The sequence below is a fragment of the Vulpes vulpes genome, chromosome 8, assembly GCF_048418805.1.
Source record: "Vulpes vulpes isolate BD-2025 chromosome 8, VulVul3, whole genome shotgun sequence".
NCBI classification, from domain to species: domain Eukaryota; kingdom Metazoa; phylum Chordata; class Mammalia; order Carnivora; family Canidae; genus Vulpes; species Vulpes vulpes.
This window is the reverse complement of record NC_132787.1, coordinates 24,934,555-24,961,569: the sequence shown is the minus strand read 5'-3', so window position 1 is coordinate 24,961,569 and position 27,015 is coordinate 24,934,555. Positions and strand designations below refer to the sequence as shown.

Genomic DNA, 27,015 nt, shown 5'->3' with positions numbered 1-27,015 from the left:
TTTTAGCAGGACACTGCAGGTGGTATCACCATCCCGGAATCTGACTGCAGCACTGTAGGCAGTATTGCCCCCACAAACTTAGGCTTACCACAACCACTGCTGCACCAGAAAATGTTTCTCCTGATTCCAACTTCATCCAAGCTCCCAATTTCCCATCTGAGGCAGCGTGTCTGATTGGGGAAGCCTGTTTCATATGCCCACATCCTACCTGTGAGGGTTGCTGGCAAAGTAAGTGTTTGGCATTTTCACCTTGTACAATGAAGGAAGCCTCTGCCTCCCACAGAGATTCGTAATTCCATAATTCATAATTTAAGGAATTTTAGGAATTCCTTAAAAATGAAAGGGTTCAGATATTACCAAAAGGCAAAAAAATAATACGCTTCCACTACTCTCAAATATCTCATCTTTAAAAAAAAAAAAACAAAAAACAAAAAACGAAAACTTCATTTTCCTTTCCTCCTTTTAGTGAAATGTAGTGAGGCTAACTTAAAAATGCTGCCTGAACTCATCCTTATTTCCTTATATTCTATTTCACTAACAACACACTCCAATCTAGCTTATGTCCTTAAAAACCTTCATATTTCCAAATCCAGTGCACACTTCCTGGTGCTCATCTGACATGACCTCTCAACAGTGTTGGATATTCTGTTGGCTTCCATGGTCTTGTGGCCTCTGAGAATTTATCTTTTTTTGTTTGTTTGTTTGTTTGTTTGTTTTCTGATGGCTTCACCTCAACTTGCTTTTCTGGCTCTCCCTCTGCTCATCTCTAGATGTTTGTTTTCAAAGCTCTTCCCTCTCATCTGTCCTTAACTCCATTCACTTTCTAAGAGTTCTTGTTCAATCCCAATCATTTTCCTGCCTTAAAATTCTTACAATTCTTAATTCTTAAACTTGACCATTTCTGCCTTTAGAAAAAATTCTGTAGGCTGGTGGCCTCTTTGCTGAACTCTGCAGAGTTTTACGTAGCCAACTGCCTACTTCACACTTAAGCTTAATGTATGCTTCAATTTTAATATTCAAATTTAATTCACCTCTCTTAACTGTCTCCTATGAACACTCTAATTTCAGTAAATGGCTTTATCATACCCAGTGTTTAAGCCAGAAACCCAAGACTCATCCTTGATTTATTTTTCTTGGACTCTCGCATCCCATTTATCCACAGGTTCTATATTTTCTAACTCCAACACACACCCCATTTTCAAATTACCTCATTTACCTGTTTATTAATTTACAATATTTCTCCTCTGACTAGAAAATAAGCTTGAACATAGCAGAGACCATGTCTTTTTAATGCATGGCTGTGTCTCTTGAACTAAAAGGAAAAATGTCTGATACGTAATAAGCATTCAATAAGTGTTTATTAAATAACTGAATGGATACATAAGTGAAGGAGTGGTGTCAAATTCCATCAAGATTCCCTAGCCTTTTTATTTTTACCCAAAGGATTCATCTTTAGTCATCAGTGATAGCTTGATAGCTAGCTACACAAGACAAGTTTGCTTACTTGATTCATTTACTTTTGATTCAGCCTGGGCTTGTTAATAATTTTTTCTGCTACTAATAATAAATACGGGAAGCTAGTGGCAAAAGCAAAAGCAATGATGCTGATATATTCAGAATATCTCCTCACCGATGTGGTCAGTATCTAAATAAATGATGTCCACTCATCAATCATTTATTTACTTCCTGCAAACAAACCTCCCTGGAAAAATTGTCAGATCCTCTCAATCTTGAATATTGACAAGAATTCCCTATTGACTCCCTAACTCTACTGAAGATCAGGAGGGGTCCCTGACACTAAGATTTAAAAGCTCCACTCTCAGAGCAAGATTAGAAAACTGACAGGTAAAGTTACAGTTATCGCAGGTTCTGGAAAGGAGCCGAACATGAAGGTAAGTAAAAGTTTTATTTACTGGAGACTTTTAAGCTATTTGTAAAAAGCTTTATAACTTTTTACCTATTTTATCTCTAGTAGGCATTTTATAGGCTAAAGGATATTTAAACAACATGCCTTAAAATATCAATCATTTGATTTTGCTACCAAAAAAAATCACTCATTTGGGTGAAGTAATGAAAATAACATATTTCTAAATTTTTTTTAAAGATTATCTGTCTATTCATGATAGACACACAGAGAGAGGCAGAGACATAAGCAGAGGTAGAAGCAGTCTCCCTGCAGGGAGTCCCGTGAAGGGACTGAATCCGAGGGCCCCAGGACCCTGGGATCAAGTCCTGAGCCAAAGGCAAGGCTCAACCACTGAGCCACACAAGCTTCCCTCTAAATGTTTTTTTTTTTAAAAAGAATTCTTTTGTAAGTTAAGTAGAAGGTAGACTGAGAATTCCCCTCTCCTCCACATACTGAGTATTATTAAAACAGAGCACATGGAAAAGTAAGAGGTTTGTAATTGTCCAGGTGTCACAAAGTATGAGATGCTATAGGCACAGAAATTACTTTCTTTGATCTTTTCTTGTAGGGACTCAGAAGTCTGGTGGCAACAACCTTGGCTCTTTTTCTAGTGTTTTCTTTCTTAGGAAGTTCCAGCAGTGCGCCACAGGTAAGCAAACGCAAAACCTGGGGCTCCTAGGTGTTCCTTCTTTTCCTTCCTTCCATCCTTCCCTCCTTCCTTCCTTCCTTTTTTTCTTTTTCTTTCTCTCTCTCTTCTCCCTCCTTCTCTTCCTTTCTTTTTTCTAACAGAAGACTGAGCTACAATGTCTTACTAACTGCTTTTCTCTTCTCCCTGGGTTGTAGCGACTCTTTGAGAGAAGGAACTGGACTCCTCAATCTATGCTCTATCTGAAGGGCGCACGTAAGTTCCAAATACTTTGCTCTTCCGACAGCAATAAAGGAAGATCCTTAGGGGTGCATGAATCCATGGGATAGGTGTGTGGGGAGAGAATAACATGGATTTTGTTCCCTTAAATAATCGAAGCCATCCTGGTATTGATAAAAATATAAAAAAGAAAGAAAGAAAGGAAAGAAAGAAAGAAAGAAAGAAAGAAAGAAAGAAAGAAAGAAAGAAAAAGAGGGGGAGAGCAGGGGGTGTGGCAGTGGAAAAGAAAGACTGATTATTAGAACCTCTCCATCCCGAACTGGGGCGTTGCTGGCTCTTGCCGCACAGGAAGACTCGAGTGGCCTGGGAAACACCGCATGGACCCTTGAACCCGACCACTGATCATTTGCCGCGGGCGGGCAGGGCGCCGGCAGGGCGAGAGCGGGGCGCGGGCAGGGCGCGGGCAGGGCAGGAGCGGGGCGCGGGCAGGGCGCGGGCAGGGCAGGAGCGGGGCGCGGGCAGGGCGCGGGCAGGGCGCGGGCCGACGGGTGCAGGGTGCAGCAGGTGCGGGCAGGGCAGGAGCGGGGCGCGGGCAGGGCGCGGGCAGACGCGTGCAGGGTGCAGCAGGTGCGGGCAGGGCGCGGGCAGGGCGCGGGCCGACGGGTGCAGGGTGCAGCAGGTGCGGGCAGGGCAGGAGCGGGGCGCGGGCAGACGCGTGCAGGGTGCAGCAGGCGCGGGCAGGGCGCGGGCCGACGGGTGCAGGGTGCAGCAGGTGCGGGCAGGGCGCGGGCAGACGGGTGCAGGGTGCAGTAGGTGCGGGCAGGGCAGGAGCGGGGCGCGGGCAGGGCGCGGGCGGACGGGTGCAGGGCGCAGCAGGTGCGGGCAGGGCGCGGACAGACGGGTGCAGGGCGCAGCAGGTGCGGGCAGGGCCGGAGCGGGGCGCGGGCAGGGACCGGGACCGGGACCCGGACAGGCAGGCGCGGGGCAGGGCGCAGGCAGGGCGCCTGATCCAGCCCGGGGCTGCACGCCGAGCTCCAGAAAACTGGCAGTGCAGCACGGACCCTGGCCGCCGCTGCCGCCCCCGTCCGTCGCGCCTTGGGGACTCCCGGCGCTGAGCCCAGTTTAACCCCGATGTGGAGCACCCGGAGGGCGCTGAGCCCCACGTCTCGCCTTTGCAGAGGGGCGCCGCTTCATCTCGGACCAGAGCCGGAAGAAGGACCCCTCCGACCGGCCGCCGGGTGAGTGAGCGAGGGAGGAGGCTTGGGGTCAGCGGCGACTCACCGCGGACCCCCGGGCAGGCCGCGCTCGGGCAGGGACGTGGCTCCGGAGCCGCATCGGGGACAGCCGGCCGGCGCCCAGCTGAAGCCGCAGCCGCGGTGCCCCGCTCTGTGGGCGGCAGAGGCTGGAACTGAGGCTCCCGAAGCCGAATCCGGTCTCGGCTGCTCGGCGGCCCTCTGGTCCCGGGGGAGCTACCCGAGCCGGGCCGGGCCGGGCCGGGCCGGGCCTGGGGGTTCACCTTCCAGGAGGAAAGGAGTGGGAGCGAGAATGGTGCAACTGCCTCTAAAATGTACCTCCCCTTTTATGGCAAGACCTTTAACGATTTCCTTTTAAATGTTTTTGTTGTTATTAGTACTTTACCTGGAAACTTCAAATGTACGCCCCTATTACATTACTAGAAGGGGCGCTAAAGCAGTTCAAAACCAGAAATAGTTCATAGGTAGGGGCCATTAAGAATAGGGCCAGAGACTTATTTGCCTTACTCATGTAAGAATGTAGATTATTATTTCAAATAGCTTTGGACAGAAGGAAAGAAGTAGCTCATGCTCCGAGGACTCTCCATTACATCTAAATATTTCTCCCCAAACAGTCCATTTTATGCTCTGAAGGGTGAAATTATTCAGAGTAATTTACCTTAATCCATCCTCCTTTCATGAAATTCTCTGTAGTATATAAATTCTCTTCCATACCTGTAACAACACAACATAACCAATTGTAAGTAACATCCCAGAGAAGTGTAAAATGTTCCAATTCATAAAAATTAATCTTCTGTGTAAAGGGTGGGGGGTGATTTGTTAAGGGATTAAGTCTCTTTCAGAAGGTTTTTCAATGTATAGCATATCCGAATAGGAATATTTAAATGCTAATAGAATCTGTGTGTACTTTTTTTTTTCTCCAGAAAGGCGAAGCCCAAATCCCCAACTACTAACTCTTCCAGAGGCAGCAGCTCTGCTCTTGACTTCCTTGCAGAAACCACAAGAAGGTACAAGTATAGTGACCTCTTTCAGCTGCAGGACAGCTAGCTTTAATTACTTTTGGGATTCTGTGTTGAATACAACAAAGTTGCCTTTATTCAGATTTTTTAATATAATTAACAGCTGCTCCCAGCTCCAGAAACTCAGACATGTTTATTATATAAACATTAGTACATTACTCATTAAAGGAATCCCCGGGAACATAAAAACATTTCCTTGAGGACACTGGGGGATTTCATATTAATTTCATAATCCAGAGCCTACCCTAACCTTATTTCACTTACAACCAAATGAAATTGCTGAAAATGAACTATTTTATATTTGCATATAGCAATATCATATGGTTCATCCCAGTAGATATGGGCCAGTTCTGATTCGAAGCCTGTGAAATTTTCATTACATTATACAACTTCTTCTATACAAAGATTAGGTGTATCTTCAATTAGAGACACTCTGCCCATGTAGCACTGAAACCACTAGTTGAATTAAGGCATCTTGGTAATAGATAAGCCAGAGCTTTCGAGTATATAACAGGCTGGGTTCAAATCCTGGTTCTGCTGCTCTACCAGCTGGATAACCCTGAGTCTTAGTATCATTTCTGGTAAAATGGAATAATTATACACATGTGTAGGATTGCTATGAGAGCCAATTGAAACAAGGTACATAATTTTAATTACTATTAACAATAGAGATCATCAAAGCATAATAAACAGACCTAGAATTTTCCCTCTCAAAAATTGAAATGATGCCATCTTGTGACATTATTTAAATGTTTAAATACTTAGAAGATTTATAGTGAGTAGTCTGATGTTCAAAGCACAAGCTTCTGGCCTAGTGTTCCGACACTTTTGCTAATAGAGAAGACATATATATCATCTGGGCCTAGTATTAGATGGACCATGCGGGGAAAAGAAGAAGGAAGGCTTATGGTTTTCTTGTAAAAAAAAAAAAAAAGTACTGATGAGAAGGAAATGCAAGAGAGTGGGATTGGGAGCCTTCTGAACTCAGAACAAGGACTGAGTGGGTGGGTAGAGGGGATTATAATACATAACTCAGCACATATGCACTTATGCCTGCTAGGTGCCAGCTATTGCAGCAGGCAGAAAAGAAAGCAGATTAAGGGTAAGCAGGAATGAGAACAACCATTGCAGCAAAAAAATAGGGTGAGAGGCACCTGAGTAGCTCAGTTGGTTAAGTGTCTGTCTTCGGCTCAGGTCATGATTTCAGAATCCTGGAATCAGCACCCACCCCAAGGGGTCTCCCTCCTCAGTATGGAGTCTGCTTCTCCCTCTGTCCCTCTCCTGCACCCGCATTTGTGCTCATATGTGCTCTCTCTCTCTCTCTCTCTCTTAAATTAATTAATTAATTAATTAATTTACTTTTTTTGAAAAGTAGAATAGCAGAACGCAGGTGGAGTGGTTATATCAGGGCTAGGATGATGATTATCTGCTACTATGACTACTACCTGGAGCTAATAGTTGTTGAGGGCTTACCATAATGCAGGGGGGCCAGCATGTGATATAGATTAATACATTTAACCATCATAGTGACCCAGGGAAGTAAGCATATCATTATCCACACTTGCCAGGTGAAATGGAGGCACAGAAAGATTAAGTAGCTTGCGCACTCTTCTACAGCAGGTACTTACTGGAACTGGGATAAAGAACAAAGGTAATTTACTCTTTGAGAATCAGTAAAATGCCCTCTGGATTCAGAGCATAGTGATGATTCAGTGAAGAAGGCTGAATGTGATTATGGCCCAGAGAGTAACAATAAGAACTGTAACAATTGGAACAATACAGGAAGGCCTACTATGTGCCAGATGTGAATGAGAATCTTTCTGGCTCAGAAAATTGAACCTTTATGAGGTGTATTTACTTTCCTAAGGTTACGCAGTTAGTAAGAAGCTATGTTGGGATTTTAACTCACATCTCGTCGGTGTGACTCTACAGCACTCTCCATTATGCCAGGCCAGCCGCCAACTGCATTGTCTCCAAGAAGACAGATCGCAGAGGGGAATCAGGGAGAAGCCAAGGAATGTGAATAGAAACTGCAGGATTGCAGAGATGAGGAGCAGCCAGTCAGTGGGAATAGATGGGGAAGTTCCACTCTAAGGAATACTGGAAAGAAGAATAAATAACATGGGATAACTATTCACTGAGGAGATGAAAGGGAATCCAGAGTCAAGCCCATTTTGAAATGGTGATGCTGGTGATGAATGAACATTTCCATGGGTATAATTAAGGTTCAGTCTGAGATGACAGAGATGGTCCAGTGAGTAAAAGTGTGTAGGTCAGTGGTTCTCAACTATCCATCTATGGACTGGCTCCATAGAATTAACTGGAGAGCTTCCTCAAAATACTAATTTCTCAGCCTTAGACCCACCAGAGATTCTGACTCTTGAAAACTTGAATGAGGCCTCAGAATCTGTATCCTTGAGAAGTTCCCCCAAATGATTCTGATGATTGGGCAGATTTGGGAACAACTGGAAATGCAGAACCAGTTAATAAAGGCTGAGCCATGAAAATGGAAATCTCTTTAAGGCCTGTTACAGCTGAGGCCTTAAAGGAAAGGGCAGATCATAAAGGATTTGCCTCATAGAATACCTAGAGATTAAGGGAAAAGGAGGAAGGTCGTATCAGTGAAGGGACATTTCAAGGAGAAGGCAGGAATGTTAAGAGAAGAACCCGAATAATAGCATATCCAGAAATCAAGGGTGGAAAGTTTCAAGAAATGAGTGATGAAAGCATCACATGTAGAGTAATGGTTAGTGAGAGAAGACATCAACCAGAAAGGAAGATCGTGTTGGCTAGGTGGGGTCATTGAACAGCAGGCCACAAGATTTCTGCTCAGCCCCTGCTCAGTGACACTACTTGCTACTGTCCTGCCACTTGTGAAACCTTCTTGAGAGGGAATTTGGGACAAGAAGAAAGCAAGTACTAGCTAGCATGGCTCTCAGAACTCTTGCAATGAAAAGGTGAGAAATAGTTGGATAATGGGTAGAGGATGCTACCTCCAAAGTGATCTTTTCTAAAATCAACATTTGGCGCACTTACTATTTGCTGAAATTAGTAGGAGGAGACTGCTGGTAAAAAATGGATCAAAAGAGAAGTTTTAGATTTGGTTGCTGGGAAGATGCATGGAGTCAGAAAAAAAAAAAAAGAGCTAGAATGGAAAGAGGGAAGGTAATTTTAAGGAGGGGAAGAAGGATCTTCATTCCAAACCTTAGGTAAGACTTTGGAAAACAAATGTTGCATTGGATGTTAACTGACTAAAATTTAAATTAAAAAAAAAAAAAGAAAAAAAACTTTAGAGAAGGGTGGATGATTAAAGGTCCCAACCTCAAGTCTTTCTTGGAAAAGAAATGTATTTTTTTTGCTCACTGATGTTTCCAGAGTATCTTGTTTCTGGTGATGAAATAAGGAAACACAATCTACTTGATTAAATTGATGGGAAGTTTTGAATTTCCATAAGATATGTTAATTACTAGCCACCTTTAATATTTCTATTCTAAAGTACCTAAGTATTATTTGATAGGCTCTTATTTTATAAGGTGAGTTATTTTAGCTCACGATATACAAGAATGCCCTTTTTTAAAAAAAAAAGATTTTATTTCTTTATTCATGGGAGACACAGAGAGAGGCAGAGACATAGACAGAGGAAGAAGCAGGCTCCCTGTGTGGAGCCTGATGCAGGACTCAATCCCAGGACCCCAGGATCATGACCTGAGCCTAAGGCAGATGTTCAACCACTGAGCCACCCAGGTGCCCCAAGGATGCCCTTCTTACTGAAATTTTTGTTTTTTGTTTTTTCCTTCTCTTTAAAGAGCAGCTGTTCCTGAGACTGTTACTCTGGCAACTTCTTCTCCCTGCCCTATGGTAGGTTTTAGTTTTTCCACCCATTGTTACAGTCTCAGGTAACTGCTGTCATCTGACTCCTTAGCTACCCTGCCCGGGAAGTGATACCTCATGCTCTAAAATTTGGCAATTTCATCCGGCCAACAAGTGTCCCTTCTCTTTGTCTCATTTCCTCCCCAGGCCTAGTCTAGCTCAGTAAATAAGCAGAATATGTGCAAAAGTGCAAATAAGACACACTGTTAACAGGAAGTTACCAGAGACAATCGAATGGTTCTAATGGTGGATATTTAAGACATGAGGCAAGACACATAGCCTTTTCGGATTGCTACCAAACATAGCACATTGCAGTTTCATTCATTTTGGAGGAAGTCTGATGTGAAATGTGAGTTCTGTTATGTGTCTTGAGCTGAGGAGGAAGGAACCCAATCAATCAAAACACATTTTTTTTTTTTTTTCGGATTCTCAGTAGCAAAGGGCAGGGGTTACCAGAATTTAGGAAACTAATTGTTTATTTCTTGAGGACCTCTTCATCTTATCTCTTCCCCTTTTAAAACACAGAAATGTGTTTATGTATTTTTTTTTCTTACAGCTAGAGAAGAAAACTTTGATCAAACCAGTGTCCTAGAAGACAGTCTACTAAACTGGTGAAAATAAACCAGATTATAGTCCAATACAGTTCCATTCTCGTTGAAAACATGAACCATGTAAATAAAGCCCTTGAACCCTTTTACTCGTCATAATGATGGGAATATGCATAACCAGTTTTATTCTTCCCAGAAGCAAAGGTAATGTAGGGTTCTTAGCTGAGAACATCATTGCTTCTGGTCCTGTTTAGGTCACCTTGTGTCTTACTCCCATTCATAATTATAAAGCCGGAGACTCTTTAGAGCGTGCTTTCTATTTATTACAACAAATATCCATCTTGCTCTAGTGGGTCTTAGTCATTGACTTTTTCATTCCCTTATCCTTTGCATCGTCTTGTACTCAGCTGCAAATCTCCCTCTCCTTTTCTGCCTTTTTGTCCAACTCCGTGGTGGGTGAGGTGGGGAGCATGGCAGGATGGGAAAGAGCAGAGCGTGTTCTCTTAGTGGTTCATCTTGGAGACTAAGTTGTTAGAAAGAGAAGAGGGATGGAGGTGACTGGGAAGAAGCCCTGAATAAGAACCCTTCAATGTAGCTGCTGAAAGGGGAGAAAAGGGAATCTGTGAGGCTGGTAGAGGGTCCCACAGTGGGGAACTCCCATTTGCGCTCTTTGGGGATCACCCTGAATTCAGGAAGTTACTGGGAAATAAGCCAGAGACACACTCCACTCCTGTGTATATTGTACAAAAGGAATAAACCGGTTTTTCATAGATGACTCATGTTCCTCAGCTAAATAGACTCTGCTTACTCTAATTAACTAAAGCTCTAGGCTGTATTTTACATTAAAATGTTATATAAAGGCACCCCGATAACATCAGTGTACAGTGATATGCCTAATCTGCTTCTCCTCAAAACTTTGAAAACTGTCTGAAAAAATACATATGCACAAACACACAGACACATCCACAGCGAGCATAATAACCTATTTATTTGGAATTACAATATGATCAACATGTTAATTTTTTTTCACCTAATTAGTTGAGAGTTGTTATTGATAAATGTCATAGTGGAAAGTATTGTTAATTCTTACTGTCATCAGTATATAGTCATTATTCAGAAGCTAAAGGATTTCTTTATGTGAATGTACCTGTACCTTGGAATTACAATTTCACTGTGTTATGAAATTAAAACCCTGCTTATAAGATTTGTCTGTATCTTGTATCATAATTGAATAATGAAACTATATTCAAGTAATTGTTACATTTATCTCTTCCAAAAAATATGTTAGCATTAAAAAAATTACGTGGTATCGTAATAGGCATCTGTGATTTGTTATGATTTGACTTTAAGTGGATTTTCTAGATAATACCTATGTCCAGTTTATTGAGATTTTGCTCATCGATATAGGTGTGTACATACGGGCTATTTAAATATTATGCTTACTCCAAGACTATTTTAAAACCCCAACATGTGAAATAATTCTTCCCACTACTAAATAGAAAAATCTCAAGCATTTCACACTTGAAATTTTAAAAGTTTTCAAAAACTTTCTAAATAAGCAACAATTATTAAAACAATACAGTATCACATTAGAATACAATTCATATGATATATAGTACCAAGTATTGTATACGTGCTTGAATTCCTTGAATATTGTTCTGCTGTACAGATGTGCCTCATTAACATGGTATTTGCATACAAGCCCCAATGCCCAGCTGCTATAACATTCTATGTCTCTGGGAATATCTTTGCAATTCTCTTTATTTCTAGCTTTTTCAAAATTGGACAAAAGATGTTCACATTTGTACGGCTTGTGTTTTAAAACTGGGTGGGCGCCTGGGTGGCTCAGTGGGTTGGGCATCTGCCTGAGGCTCAGGTCATGATCTCAGGGTCCTTTGATTGAGCCCCAGGTCCTGCTCTCTGCTCAGCGGTGAGCCAGCTTCTCCCTCTCCCTCTGCCTGCCCCGTGTGAAGCTGGCAGTTGTACCCCCCCCATGTGACTTCACAAAAGTGTATCCTCACCCTTTAGGCCTCCCCAGTCCCTCTCCTGAGTCCTCCTTGTGCCCTGGGAAACAATTAGCAGAGCACTTGCAACATTTGATATTTTCATCAGTATATGTAAAACCAGCTCTGCTCACCCTAATTCTTAACGTGGAAGGAAGAGGGTGGTTCAATGCATTAAAAAAGTCTTCTGTCAGCTGGTCAAGCACACATTGACTATTTTCTATAGTTCCTGTACTCCAGCTTATGAATACATACACTTTAAAAACATCAATTTTTTTGTACCTCTACTCCCAGGGAGACCATTCATTTGTGCAGCTACTGTATATAAGGCACTGTGCTAGGAACAGTCTTCTACTAACAATCCTGTCTGTTGCTCCTCACCTGGCTTTGTCAGTCTTGGGGAGAGGACAAACAAATGACTGGAGGAAGGGGATGGAATCCAGGGACAGCAGCTCTCTGAATAGAGGAGCGAGTGCAGGGTAGAACTAGGTGGCTCAAAACCAGGTGTTTGCAAGTCTGTGAATTTCCACAAGCTCTATCATTTGTACTCATTTCTAATTAGAGAACTGTTCTTCCATTTTTTTTTTAAAAAAGCACTTGAATTTTAAAGTTTTATATTAAGAAGCTATTTTACTGGGGCTCCTGGCTAGCTTAGTCAGAAGAACGTGAGAATCTTGATCTTGGGATCATGAGTTTGAGCTCCACATTTGGTGTAGAGATTTCTCAAATAAATATATATTTTTAAAGAAGCCATTTTACTGAGGAAACCTCATGCTTTCTATAACAGTGGACTAGCCAGTTACCAACCACGGATATCATTTGAATATACACATTATGCCACTTTACTAGGAATATATTTTTATGGTTATTGTAACATTAAACCTCTTTTTATCATAAGATTTTTCTGACACTTCAGCAAATGAGTGTTTATATTGTAATACAAATCCCTCTCATATTTTCTGATTTCCTGTGCAGATATTCCCAAACTGCTCTGTAGACATTGGGTTAATTGGCATCAACAGGCATTTTTCAAGGATTAGGTTTTAGGTAATTTATTTCTCTTTTTCCTGAACCTCTAAATGAAGTGAGTTTGCAACCATCTTCCATTGTGACCTGATTTGTGGCTTATATCCACCTTCATCTACTTTTTCTTAACAATGGGGCAGACAGTAGGAGAGCTGTATTATAGTTTTCCACTAGGGCAGCCCCAGTGGCCCAGAGGTTTAGCGCTACCTTCGGCTTGCAGGTGTGATCCTGGAGACCCGAGATCAAGTCCCACGTTGAGGTCCCTGCGTGGAACCTGCTTCTCTCTCTGCCTGTGTCTATGCCTCACTCACTCTCTCTCTCTCTCTGTGCGTCTCTCATAAATAAATAAAACCTAAAAAAAATTTTTTTTCCACTAGTTTGAACCATCTCACACATGGCCTATTATTCTTCCCTTGTTGCCATCAACAATCCAGCACTGAGCAGGCTAAAACTTACTTACTTTCTTTCTTTCTTTTTCTTTCTTTCTTTCTTTCTTTCTTTCTTTCTTTCTTTCTTTCTTTCTTTCTTTCTTTCTTCTTTCTCATTGCTAAGTAATCTCCACACCCAACGTGGGGCTCAAACTTACAACCCTGAGATGGAGAGTCACATGCTCCACCAACTGAGCCAGCCAGGCTCCCCAGACTAAAACTTGTTTAAAACTTCTCCAGATAAAAAAAAAAAAAAGAAAAGAAGAAGAAGAAGAAGAAGAAGAAGAAGAAGAAGAAGAAGAAGAAGAAGAAAAAAAAAAAAAAAAAAAACCTCTGCAGATCCAGGTCAATTGATATGCCAAACAACCTATTCATTGTGATCTAAGTGTAATAATACTTAAGTTGTGGAAATAATAGTCCAAGAGGGAAGGTGTGGTTTGTGGATTGTTTCTTTTTTTTACCTATATAGATTTCATTACATTTAAAGCATAAATATGTTAAACTACAATCATTCAACAGTGTCTCTAAGCACATCATGGATGTGTTAGAGACATTGCCCTTATTATAATTAAGTAGACTCTATATTTTCTTTTTTTAATTTTTTAAAAGATAGCTGCAAATGTTATCCTTTATAAGGCACTATTTCATAGCAGGTATTTTATACTGTTTGTCTTATTTAAATGTCTAAACAAGTGAAAACAAGACATCAATGAAAGCTTAATTGATATTTTGATCTTGATATTAAATATCGATATATTAATTTATTTGGATTTTAAAAAACTGAAGACTGACCAAGTTTTCCTTCCAAACAGCTTTCCTTTTTTTTTTTTTAATTTTTTTTTATTTATGATAGTCACAGAGAGAGAGAGAAAGAGGCAGAGACACAGGCGGAGGGAGAAGCAGGCTCCATGCACCGGGAGCCTGATGTGGGATTCAATCCCGGGTCTCCAGGATCGTGCCCTGGGCCAAAGGCAGGCGCCAAACCGCTGTGCCACCCAGGGATCCCCCAAACAGCTTTCCTTTTAAAGAATAGAAAAATTGTTACAGTCAGATGGTATAGTGCAGGTGGTAACATCTTCCCATCATTAAGTTGAGAAGTGACCTTGTAAATATGAATTACTATGTATCAGGATCTGGATTTAAGACAGCTTTTTTCTTATGGATTTTTTTATTATGTTCAGAGCTAGATAGAAATTTATGGCTCTGAGTCATGTGAAGCATGAAAATAGTCACTAAAGATCGAGTTATTTAAAATATGGGCTCAGTTCAGGATCCCTTTTGGGGAAAATAGGAGACTTGTTTGGTAGATACGGCAGTTGTATAAATACTAAGCACAGGATTATGGTGATGCTAATTTCAAAATGTACACTAGCAAATGAAAATTCTTATTGCTTAAATTAACCATTTTAAAAATACTTCTAGTCTTCCTCCTTTAATGAACACTCCTCCTCGTGCCTAAATTTACTGGGAATAAAGGAATGGGGAAAAGAAAATAACTTGAATTTTATTAGAAATTACCAAATTGCCATTCACTTCATCTTCTCCCCTTCATAGGCAGAGAATAAATCCCGTTGTAACATTGAGAAGAAGAGAATTAAATGTGTAGCACTTTCTTTAAATAATCACTCTTCCTCTGTTCTTACTACATGAGCTCTGTTCGACCAGCATGGAATTCAGTTCTTGTATTCTCCATGCAGCTTCTTCTTCCCACGAGGAACACGGCCCAGAGAAAATGGTGACTTGATATTTAACCGATCCCTTTCAGCCTCCTCTTCCTCATTATATCGCTCATCCTCTTCTTCATCTTCCACATCACTGCTCTGAGGACTAGAGACCTGAGACCCTGAAGGGGAAGGTGGAACTGAGGAAGGCCTGGGGTATTTAAATCCTTCGGTCTGCCAAAGACAAAAATAAGTCACAAACTTGTAACAACTTCTTGATTTTTCAATGATGTAAACACTTTGCATATGCATTTAATATAAAACATAGTTGGATATTTTTTGTGGTCTGTTCAAGGGCTATTATTATCTTTGATTCCTCTTGACTCTGGTGCCACCAAACTCAAGAGATTCATTAAATAAATAGCTTTCTTTCATTATACCCTGAAATACTCCAGGTGCTATCTATCTATCTATTAAATATAATTATATATATACTATTTATATATAATCTTATTTAATCCTTGTAACAACACCAATAAATTTGTTTTTTCCCATTTATAGAAGAAAATTGAGGGTTAGAGACGCCAGATAACTTGACCAAGGTCATGCAGCATGTAAGTGGTAGAGCAAAGATTTGTACCAGTGCTGTGATCACTCCCTAGTATTTAACACCAATCATCATGTTACACTGCTGATATTGTCTGTCTCAATGCCATTTTGCAGATTTGCTGAACAAAATTGCAGAACATGGGCATCCTGGACATGCCATGGACAGCCACCACTAGAAAGAAATTCAGAAGCCAGGTCACTTAGTTGACCCTGAAATTTCACCTGTTACTTTAATTTCAGTTAATGAGCAAATATCACTAGGTTTAATCAAATTTCTCTTCTACCTAAGATTCACTGAGATAATTCATTTGGTAAATGAGCACTAAGCACAACTATGGGTCAGCCACTCTAATGCCACTGAAGAAACAAAGAAGAAAAACATGATACTTGCCCTTTGAGAGAGCACATGTTTGACTAGGGAGGACAGCTGTACAAAATAGTTACAGCACTTGTCATTCTGTATTTCAACTCTTTTGTACATTATTATCATGTGATACCTATACATCATTTCAAGGTTCAGATATTTCACCAGAAAGCAATTTAAGACAAAGAAAAGAAGGGAAAAGGAGCTGATTCATGCACTTAGGACCTGGCCCAGAGTAGGAGCTCAGTACTTATTAATTGAATAAGTTGAATAAATGGATGAATATAGCCGAATTATCAAGTTGAACGACTGCCTCTAAACAAGTGAAGCAATTAATTCTGTTAAAATCCTGAACATGAAGTTGGAATTTGTATTTTGAAAGGTTTCCAAAACCCTGTCACCTTCTACATGTGCAAATTTTACCTTGGGTTAACTTCTGAGATGTTTCCCTTGACACTTGATAAAGATGGAATACCATTACATTATTATTAGGCAAAATCGATTGTGGTAAAAGAGACTCTTGATTGAGAAATTACATCTGAACTTAGAGATTTATAAGTTATTGATGAAGATCTAGCTTTGGGGAGTCCCTGAATTTGATGACTCTTGTGCTTGCATATATTCCTTGTGGAGCCACAGAAGCTTAACTGTGGAAATTTACATGGGATATTGGTTCCTGTGGGGCACAAAACTATTAAGCTAAAATAGATCTCATACCTAATTATATGGGTCTCACCTTTTTGCATCTAAACTTTTGCCTGGTGGGCAGCAGGGCAAAGAAGAGTGGCTTTTGGACTGCCATGTATGTAGACTGCTATGAGGACTAATCCCACTGAAAAGAAATGCCTGAGGCTGGCCTACTTCAAGCCATGCTTCCTATCTTATATCCTATGTGAATGTGATGACAAATAATCTATGCTCATCTCATGAATATAAATATCTAAGAGAGCTTCAGAAGAAGACTCCCTGGTGGGCACTGCTGACTGGTCCATAAATACTCTTCTAGTTCAATTCATCCCATGGTTCCTGAATTAACTCTATGTGACTCTTGCCAAGTAGTCACCCGATATTTCCTTGGATAGCAAATTCACCTGCTGTTAAAGCAAGCCAGTTAGTTCACTTTTCAATAACTCCAGAAAGAATGGGTGTCTAACACAGCGGTTTTAAGCACTAAGGCAGGGAGAGTTTCAGTGTGGAAGTACTTCTCTAATGACATGAATTAGCTGATGGCCTGCTCATCCTCTGCATAAGGCTAACTCTAAATTGAGGGCTTTGAATTCATCTGATTTGTCAATTCCTCTATTCTTTGCTTTATGGCAACATTATGAAAAAATAGTTTGTGTCCTTAACTACTTCTAAATTAAAAGGTATTGGCAGGACTTGTGATACATAAAAAAATTAGCTTTCTTCCTTTCTTTTTTTTTAAAGATTTTATTTATCAATTCATGAAAGACACACAGAGAGAAAGGCAGAGACATAGGCAGAGGGAGAAATAGACTCCCTGTGGGGAGCCTGATGAGGAACTTGATCCCAAGACCCCAGGATCACGACCTGAGCCAAAGGCACACACTCAACCACTGAGCCACCCAGGTGCCCCAAAATTTAGCTTTCAAAAGAAATACACAATACATAAAATGCTTACCGTTGGTGGTGATGGAGCCTCCATATGGAATTCATCTGGAAAAGCTCTGCTTAGTGTCAGGTGCCTGGCATGCTGATAATACTGTGATAGGAAACCCAATTCACAGGTTAAAAAAATTATATAACTTAAGACCGAAGTTATTATATAAAATCTTCTTCTCCAAGTTATAAAACAATAGTTTTAAAATGACAGAACCTAATAACCCAAAGTCCCTAAATTTAAGAATCAGAAAAAATGATAGTTTACAGTTTTAATATTTTCCAGTGAATAAGGAAAGAAATGCTACAAAAAGTTGGAGGGAAAAGCCTTACTGAAAACTCTGAATCGAGTGCTGAGGGGACTGAAAATATTGGCTTCATGCTACAGAGAAGCAGCATGACACAGGGCAGAGGTGGGGCCTGAAAAATCACACAAACTGTACCTAAGTCCTGTTTGAGACCTTAGATAAGAAACAAAATTTCTTTCTTTTTTAAGATTTTATTTATTTACTCATAAGAGACACAGAGAGAGGCAGAGATATAGGCAAAGGGAGAAGCAGGCTCTCTATAAGGAGAGCCTGATGCAGGACTTGATCCCAGGACCCCAGGATCACGACCTGAGCCAAAGGAAGATGCTCAACCACTGAGCCACTCAGGCACCCAAGAAACAAAACTTCTAAAAGCCTTATCATTCTGCTTTTACTGTAAAACATAGACAGTACAATTAATCACCCAGGTTTTGAGGAGCAGTGGCATTAGTGTGTGGAGAAACTCGGCAAAAGGCAGCATCTATCATGTGTCAGAGAGGGTTTAGTGGTATTTGAGCACATACGTGATGTCAAGACAAAATCAATTTATTTTTTATTAAATCATCCAGTGCTATAATATATGTCATCTGGGTATTTACAAACCTATGGCATAATTGAAAGGAGAGAAAAAAAATAATTGAAAGGAGATATTTCCTGTACTTATCATTTGAAAAAGATTATTATTCCCACTCCTATTGTACTTAAGGAATATGGTCACATTATCGGGTAGAGTCAAACAAAATAAATATGTTTCTTTAGATGTTTTCCTCTTACTCATGAACCAATATATGAAATATGTCAAGTTAAATGCTGACAATAAAATAACTAGTAAGATTACAGCTAGATCCCGAGAGATTTGCTGTTATAAACTCAAACTAATAAATATGTAGGTGTGGGGTTAGGATTTTGCAAGCTCATATTAAGTAAAAAAAAAGTACATGAAAACATCACTTGAGATTTTAACAATTATGATACTGAATTGACTTTGCAGCTGATGACTAGAATCTATATTTTTATAGTCCAGTGGGATTTTCTTTTTCTTTTGCTTTATTTTTAAGTAGGCTCCACAGATCCCAAGGCAGGGCTTAAACTCATGACCCCAAGATCAACCTGAGCTGAGACCAACCATCAGATGCCCAACCATCTGAGCCACCCAGGTGCCCCAGTCTAGTGGGATTTTCAAAGTGGTTCTTTTGATCCCGAACTTAACTTACTCTGCCCAAATATCTCCAATCCAGAAGATCGGAGAGCCTCTCAGTTCGGTTTCTCTGAATAATTCTTTGGCGGCGTGACTGTTTGCAAAATCCATACAGAAACTGAGTCAGCTGATTGCAGGAATCATCTGGAGAGCGGAACCGCCTGTCAACAATGTAAATACCTGAGCAGCACAAAAAACAAAGCCCAGGTCAACATAGGGTTAACCTTAGAATGTTTCTTTTCCCATTCCTTAGGTTCCATCATAGACCACCCACAGAGGCATTACCCACTCCCTGACTCCCCTATTGCCTCTGTCATCTTTTCCCTTCCATGGCTGTCTTTCTTCTGTGATCTCCTTCTAATGTTTTACAACTGTCACCAACACAAAGCCAACACAATGAATCTTGTTGAAAAAAACTTGGCAGTAGAGGGATACCCTGGGTCAGTGATTTTCCCTGGGACTGCTCACTACCAAATCTCTGGGGTGAAAGCTGGGAATCAATGATTTTCAGGATCCCAGGCCCACCACACAGCCGCAGCTGAGAACCACAGCTCTAGACTGAGAGAAAAGAACCGTGACAAGGAGGCCAAAGAAGACCAGGAAATCGGCATATATAGGCCAACAATCCATCCCATCTTGTTCTTCTTGCTGCTAGGCAACACGGACACAGAGAGGGTAGGGTTGTAGGCAAATTCTTCTGCAGTCTTAAACAATTTAAGTGAATTTTGCTACCTTGGCACAGGCCTTTAAAATAATGATGCTGACCAGCCTACGTACTCTAAGGTCACAGTTATTGGAACATCAATATATTTAATATTAATAGAATTTTTAGCTTTTCTATGAAATACATAATTAAATCTACTTTTAATAAAATAAGCAGTGCAAACATTACTTTAATCATCAGGATAGCTTTAGGGTTAGGCTCGGTAAAGACTCTGTGCTTTGTTTGGTTAGAGGTCACTTCTTGAGTTGGGCGAATGATGAAAAACCTCACCGTAAGCAGTAGGATCAGCCACATGCTCCTGCATGAAACAGCCAAAGCCGGAAAGGTTGGTTGTCACACTGGGGATACCCATCACAGTGCATTCAGCTGCCAGGGGAAAAGAGACAAAGACTTGGCTTTAGGCCAGCTCCTGTATCCTCTTATGCCAGCCTAGTAATAGCGATGTTTATTATGTACCAGGCACAGTATGAAGTCCTTTACATGTATTAACTCATTTAATCTTGTCAACAATCATGTGAAGTGTCATTATCCCCATCTTACAAATGAAGAAATTGAAGCACAGAGAGTTTAAATAATTTGCCCAGTATCACAAAGCCAGAGAATGGTGTAGATTTGGGACTTAAAGCCTGGTGCCCAGCTCCAGGGCTCCTGTTTGATACTGCTACTCTATACCACCTCTTTCATTCCAGCTGGTTTTTCTTTGTGCTCCATTCTAAGCTGTGTCTCTACGTATGTGACGAGTTTGTGGGTGTTGGACATGAGCAACTCCTCCCATCAGATTAGTTTCCCTTGCCACAAATCCCTCCACTTCTCTAATTGTCCATTGTACTCATACCCTCTTCAGTCTTCACTCACCCTCTAGTCAACACCTGTTTTAATACAATATTTTTATAAAATAGTGGATAGTTTTTTAAAAAAGAAGTATACCTCTCACAAGGATATCTGCATTTTTAACAAGGAATTTATATTTGATTATGGAATTAATCTTGGTTGACTAACTCTGGAAAACAGTGTGGAGGTTCCTCAAAAAGTTAAAAATAGAGCTACCCTATGGCCCAGAAATAGCACTGCTAGTTATTTACCCCAAAGATACAGATGTAGTGAATTGCTGGGACACCTGAGCTCCAATGTTCATAGCAGCAATGTCCACAATAGCCAAACTGAGGAAGGAGCCACGATGTCCTTCAACAGATGAATGGATAAAGATGTGGTGTGTATATATATATATATATATATATATATATATATATATATAACGGAATATTAATCAGCTATTAGAAACAACGAATACCCACCATTTGCTTCGATGTGGATGGAACTGGAGGGTATTATGCTGAGTGAAGTAAGACAATCGGAGAAGGACAATCATCATGTGGTTTCACTCATACAGGGAATATAAGAAATAATGAAAGGGATTATAAGGGAAAGGAGGGGATATGAGTGGGAAAAATTAGAGAGGGAGACAAACCATGAGAGACTCAACTCTGGGAAATGAACAAAGAGTTGTGGAAGGGGAGGTGTGGGGGGGAGGGTTAGGGTAACTTAGTGACAGGCACTGAGGAGGGCACTTGATGGGACGAGCACTGGGTGTTATACTATATTTTGGAAAATCGAACTTCAATAAAAACAAATGAAAAAAGTCTTGGTTAGCTAATGGGGATGGGCCAAAAAAAAAAAAAAAAGATTTCCCCACTAATCAAGAAGTACTGCAATTTAAACAGTAACTTTTTCTTCTGCTCTGCAAGTATTGCCTGGTGGTCAATCTCTAGAGAGATGTGGTTTCCTAATTTTTGGAGAGGGTAGTGGAGGAGAAAATGGGACAGGGATTCTCGACCCATCTGAGAATCTAATGAAAACCTGAAGCTCTTCCCCAGAAAAATTATTATACATATATGTATAAAGAATCTTGCCTACAATTCCCGGAAGTTCACAGAACCTTATTTTTATCAAATACTCATTAACAGACATGTAATGAAATGCTAGATACCCATAATCTCTGCAAATGTTCATTGAATGATTTTTATGGAATAAGTACTTCTATTCATTGGATTTTGTAAAAAAAAAAAAAGCAGACTTAATACTTTCTGGAGTATGTTAAACTTAGTATCAAATAAGTTATTCTTTAAAAAGTTAGAATTATCTAATATACCAATACCAAATTTATATACCACCAGAGGTCTTGTTATTTCTGTAACTACAGGTTTGGTGAGGAGTGGCCAACTTCCTGTGGTTAATTCAAAACAGAGAATGACTCACTCTCAAACTTCTTTTTCCATCTACTTACCTTTTATAACACTTTTGCTGGTCTTTATCTTAAAACGCTAGATGTATCTCCTTATCATTTTGAGTTAAGTCTATCTTTGTCCTATAAAAATGACGTTTGGTGGAAAATCTGCTGTAAATTATAGAACATTCTCTTCCCCCGACATAATTGATTCCCCACATCCCTCAGTCACTCAGGCTTTGGTTTTGTGCTTCTCTATTTTTGAAACTTCCTTGATAATAAGTTATGTTACTTACTAGAAATAATAGGAACAAAAGTCAATAACAAAATGCTAAGTTCATCAGTGAAATGGGTACATTTTATGTATCTTAAAAGAAAGATACTCTATTATAAACAATTTAAGATAATATGTAGGTATTTCAGAAGGAAAAAGACACCATCATTATAAGTATCATAACTGATACCCGTAACAATTTTTAGGACTACAAAAGAGATAGTTGGAAGAGTTAGTTCAACAGTTTTTCTTATGTCATGTTTTAAGAGGAGATAATCCTTTATTTATTTTCCCCAAAAGTTTTAGTATTTTTATAGCTGCTGGCAAATTATACTTGGTGGAACCTAGAATGATAGAATAGGACCTTTATGTCAAAAGATGCAGAGATTTCATGTTGCTCCCTATGTAAAGATCCTATTTCTATAGAATTTAAAATTCTATATTGAAATTCTGGGCTCAAAATATAAAGATTAGAAAAATTCTTCCTCTTCTTTAATTCAACCATGATCTCCCTAATATTGACTGCTGCCACCCCTCAGCTGGGCAATGATGACATTGAAATCAGAAAGCAAAATTTATTAATTATGCATACAAATTTTTCTGAACCTTTTCTTTTAACATTATAAATGAAATTATATTTAAACAAAAACAGAGATTTTCCAATCTCTGACTACGAACATGAGTTGGAAAAGTCAGTATTATATTCTTTCCATTGGCATTTCTTTGTATTAGCCATTTCAGTACAAATACAAATTGATTGCTCTTGATACTAATGACAACAGTGCTATTAGGAGACAAAAAAGAAAAATAGGTAGTGCATTTGAGAATTGACCATTCAGGAGAAAAAAAAAAGGCAGATGAAGAGGTGGAGGATCTGAATGGAATGATGTCACTGGTCATAATACCTACCACCGAACTGGCATGTAAATAAAAGCACCTCTTTCTTGAATGACAAGGGTGTGAGAAAGCCTTTTCATTGTATACCATCTTATACTATTTGTTTCTTTAAGTGAATGTGCTACCTATTAAAAATTAAATGCATCCATTAGTTCAAAAGGAAACATTTCCAAAATAAGTTCGAAAGAACACTTTTGCAGGACATCATTTCTCATATTAAACCTGCTTGCACTCAATCTGTCCTTAATATTACTAGCTGGGCCTGGTAGAGATGACTCAATAACACGTAATGTTTACAACACATTCTTTTTCTTTGTAATACAATCATCTAACCTTAGTGGAAATTACATATCAGCTTTGAATATTATATCCAGGTGCATAAAATAATAGATTAATAAAATTTTAAATATTCCGCAATCTATATGTGCCACATACCTGGAGTATAACCCCACGGTTCATAGTATGATGGAAATACTCCAAGATGACAACCTCGGACAAACTCTTCATAATCCATGGGTAATAATGGGCTGGTGGAAGATAGAAATTCTGGGTGCAAAATCACCTAAAAAAGGAAAATTCTAATGAGAAAAAAAAAGAAAATAAATCAAAACCAAAAATCTCCTATAGTTCAGTATTTGATACTGTAGAATCCGTGTGTTCTAGATTCAGGGAGAGAAGAGAAAAAAGAAAAAGAAATAAGCTTGGGTGCTTTTTCCTCTCTTTCCATTCTGTGTAAGTATTCACTCTGTGAACTTTCTCTCATGTTCCAAGGCCTAGATCAGAGGAAAGGTAGTTAATATGCCCATTTTTGTTCCCATGCTAAACTACATCCTTCAACCCAAATTGTTTTGACAATAAAGGTATTTTTTATAAAGATTTTATTTTTAGGTAATCTCTACATTCAACATGGGTCTCACACTTACCATCCTGATATCAAGGATCACATGCTCTACCAACTGAGCCAACTGGGCATCCCAACAGTAAGGGTTTTATTTTGCTTCCTAATGGCGGACTGCTGTCTTATTTCTCAATTTGCTCCTACCCGGAGCAGGAAAGAGGGGAGCTAGGTAGAGCCCGCCCTCCATTGCCTCCGACACAAGTTAGCCCAGGGAAGTGGATCTAAGGGACAGAGATGTACTACGAATCTCATCTAGATTGGATCAGAATAGAAGTCTTCACCCTTCGCTTTTGAACCTGGAAGTAATCACCTCCTCTCTTACCAGCCTCTCTCACCTGGAGGTAATCGCCTCCTAACCTAGCTCCTTGCTTCTATTCTACCAAAGTCTCTACTCAATACAATTAGCGTGAACCTTTAAAAATACCAGCCACTCCTCTGCTCAAGATCTTTCAGTGGGTTCCCATTTTACTCATAGTAAAAGCCAAAGGATTTACCATGACTTTTAAGCAGTGGTGTTCTGGTAAATGTTTAAGAATGGAAAGCCAAATTTAAGTATATATTGGTACAAAAATTTACAATACATTTTATTGATATAAAGAATGTGTACCATACAATTTCCAAATATTAAAAAATGTATGCAAAAAACCTACACACAAAAAAAACTTGCACACAGACATTTGCATCAGTTTTATTCATAATTGATAAAACTCGGAAGCAATCAAGATAACCTCTAACAGGTGAGTAAATAAATAAACTGTCCAGACAATGGAATATTATTCAATGCTATAAAGAAATGAGCTATCAAGCCATGAAAAGACATGGAAAAAAATTAAATGTACATTGCCAAGTGAAATAGGTCAATCTGAAAGGCCACATATTGTATGATTCCAACTATATGGTATTCTGGAAAAGGCAGAACTATGGAGACATTAAAAAGATCAGTGTTCAGATAGGGGCAGGGATGAAGAAGTAGAGCATGGAAGAATTTTAACGGAGTGAAACTATTCTGTATGATTTTGTAATGATGGATCCATATCATTACACATTTATCAAAGTCAAAGAAGGTAAAACACGAAGAGTATAACTTAATGTAACTATGAATCCTGGTGGATAATAATGTGTCAATGTAGGTTCATGAACTGTAACAAATATACATTGTGGTGTGATATATGGATAGTGGAAGAGGCTGTATATGTGTGACAGTGGGGATTTGTGGGAACTTTCTGTACTTTCTGCTCAACTTTGGTATGAACCTAAAACTTCTCTAAAGAAGAGAGTCTATTAAAATATATGTAATGTACGCCTTATTATAAATTCTTGATAGTTAACTGTTCCCGAATGCTTTTGTTGACTTTTGCTAAATAAAATCTTGTATTCAGAACCAATTTCTGGTTTCACCCGAGAACCGGATGTAATTATGATGTGAGGGTTGACCCATTCAGAGATATATGTCAGAACTTCATCAGTGACATGAGTGGCTTCTTTCCTGAGTTGGATGTTAGCTTTTGAATCCTGGAAAAATATTTCCTCAAATTTTCGTGCCACTCACAATTTTGTGTATTGACTCTAGACACAATCCTTTGAAGGTTAAATCTGCATTGTTAATATTTCTCCATTGCCTTCTTAAGTCTAGACAATTGATAAAAAAAATAATTGCCTAGTTTCACTCTCTAGATACTCCCACTATGGCTACTTTCAAGCTACCAACGTGATGTCACTGAACTGGAAATGGGAAAGGCAGTAGCACACCATTATAGAATACTTCCACCATGTGGGTAAAATAACTTCAAATGCATGGATAATTGTAAAATGTAGTAAACGATGAGGATGTGATGAGTTTTGGGCATTACTTTTCATTTTAATATGATTGATTCATATTTTTAAGTAGGTATAATTTTTTAAAAATAGCTACTTTAAAAACTGGCTCACAAATTTCTGAAAATGTAGTGATTGGCTCTCGTGTGCTGGTATGAACCTGTACTGAGACTCCACTCCCTGTAATGTTATGCAAAGGTAGAGATGAGAATGAAAGAGAAAGAATGGTTATGTTGGAAGGCTGTGACTAGAACAGCTACTTAACTGGTCACCTGGAGGAAAAAAATTCTGCTTTTCTCCTATTTATTAAAGTTTTTCTTGAACCATTATTAGGTAATTTGTCAGCCTCCCCCCATAGTTAAGTAGTTATTAAAAATAAAATCTGATTTAAAAGCATTGGGATTATATATACATGTATATGATATATAATATATATACTATATATAACATATAGTACTTATATTGTATACATATACCTCATATACATCATGTACATGCATAATGTATAATATATATCATATATTTATATGATATATATTATGAGTACTACATATTATAATATACACGTATAAATATATCTTATTTATATTGTATATATACATAATATACATACACACATACATAATATATAACATAATCAAAGAATAAGTGTCTATTTTTCGAAAGAGATTACTTTGTGCTTTTGTTGTTATTGTTTTAGGATTTTATTTATTTATTTGAGAGAGAGGGAGAGAGAACATAGAGGGAGAGGGAGAGCAGACTCCCCACTAAGGAGGTAGCATGATGTAGGGCTCTATCCGAGGACCCTGGGATCATGACCTGAGCCAAAGGGAGATGCTTAACCAACTGAGCTACCCAGGCATCCCCAAAGATATTACTTTGAAGAAAAGCCCTAATTTGGATATATAACAACAATGATAACAGTTGGATGATATTTTAATATATTAAAAATAACGTTCTCACATATTACTTCATTTAATTCTAGCAACATTGTAACATTCTCATTTCTCTAATTTTAGAAATAATTTATAAACATTATAAATAAGTTGTATCTCAGGAGATCCACAAATGGGAGCTAGGTTAAACTTAAGAAATAAAATGATAAAATATCCAAAACTAGTACCTAAGAATGGTAGTTCATTCAAACACAAGATTCATAGATCTTGGATACTAGCCCTTTATCTGATACGTCATTTGCAAATACCTTCTCCCATTCTGCAGGTTGTCTTTTAGTTTTGTTGACTGTATCCTTTGCTGTGCAAAAGCTTCTTATCTTGATGAAGTCCCAATAGTTCATTTTTGCTTTTGTTTCTTTTGCCTTCCTGGATGTATCTTGCAAGAAGTTACTGTAGCCAAGTTCAAAAAGGGTGTTGCCTGTGTTCTCCTCTAGGATTTTGATGGACTCTTGTCTCACATTTAGATCTTTCATCCATTTTGAGTTTATCTTTGTGTATGGTGAAAGAGAGTGGTCTAGTTTCATTTTTCTGCATTTGAATGTCCAATTT

At 39.2% G+C, this 27,015-nt stretch overlaps 2 protein-coding genes across 4 annotated transcripts in view; one reads left to right on the top strand and one right to left on the bottom strand.

Moving 5' to 3' along the window:
• Positions 1 to 1,886: 1,886 nt before the first annotated feature.
• Positions 1,887 to 10,436, top strand: SPX (spexin hormone). Its single transcript, XM_025995538.2, has 6 exons — positions 1,887 to 1,892; positions 2,475 to 2,555; positions 2,750 to 2,807; positions 3,950 to 4,009; positions 4,948 to 5,031; positions 9,470 to 10,436. The coding sequence occupies exons 1-6, from the start codon at positions 1,887 to 1,889 to the stop codon at positions 9,526 to 9,528; spliced, it is 348 nt and encodes a 115-aa protein (XP_025851323.1). The 3' UTR covers positions 9,529 to 10,436.
• The window catches only part of GYS2 (glycogen synthase 2), a 54,170-nt gene continuing 37,584 nt past the window's right edge, over positions 10,430 to 27,015 (bottom strand). The window contains exons 12-17 of one of the 3 annotated variants that reach the window (XR_012002929.1): positions 23,233 to 23,359; positions 19,673 to 19,768; positions 18,695 to 18,858; positions 17,195 to 17,275; positions 13,878 to 14,813; positions 10,430 to 12,718 (exon numbers count right to left, since the gene is read on the bottom strand). Coding sequence is in view for 1 of the 3 variants with exons in the window: in XM_025995578.2 (XP_025851363.1) it covers positions 14,592 to 14,813; positions 17,195 to 17,275; positions 18,695 to 18,858; positions 19,673 to 19,768; positions 23,233 to 23,359 (690 nt within the window). In the remaining 2 variants the exon portion in view is untranslated. Of the gene's footprint in view, positions 14,814 to 17,194; positions 17,276 to 18,694; positions 18,859 to 19,672; positions 19,769 to 23,232; positions 23,360 to 27,015 lie in introns of all 3 variants that reach the window. The other 2 variants (XR_012002930.1, XM_025995578.2) reach the window with 2 other exon arrangements.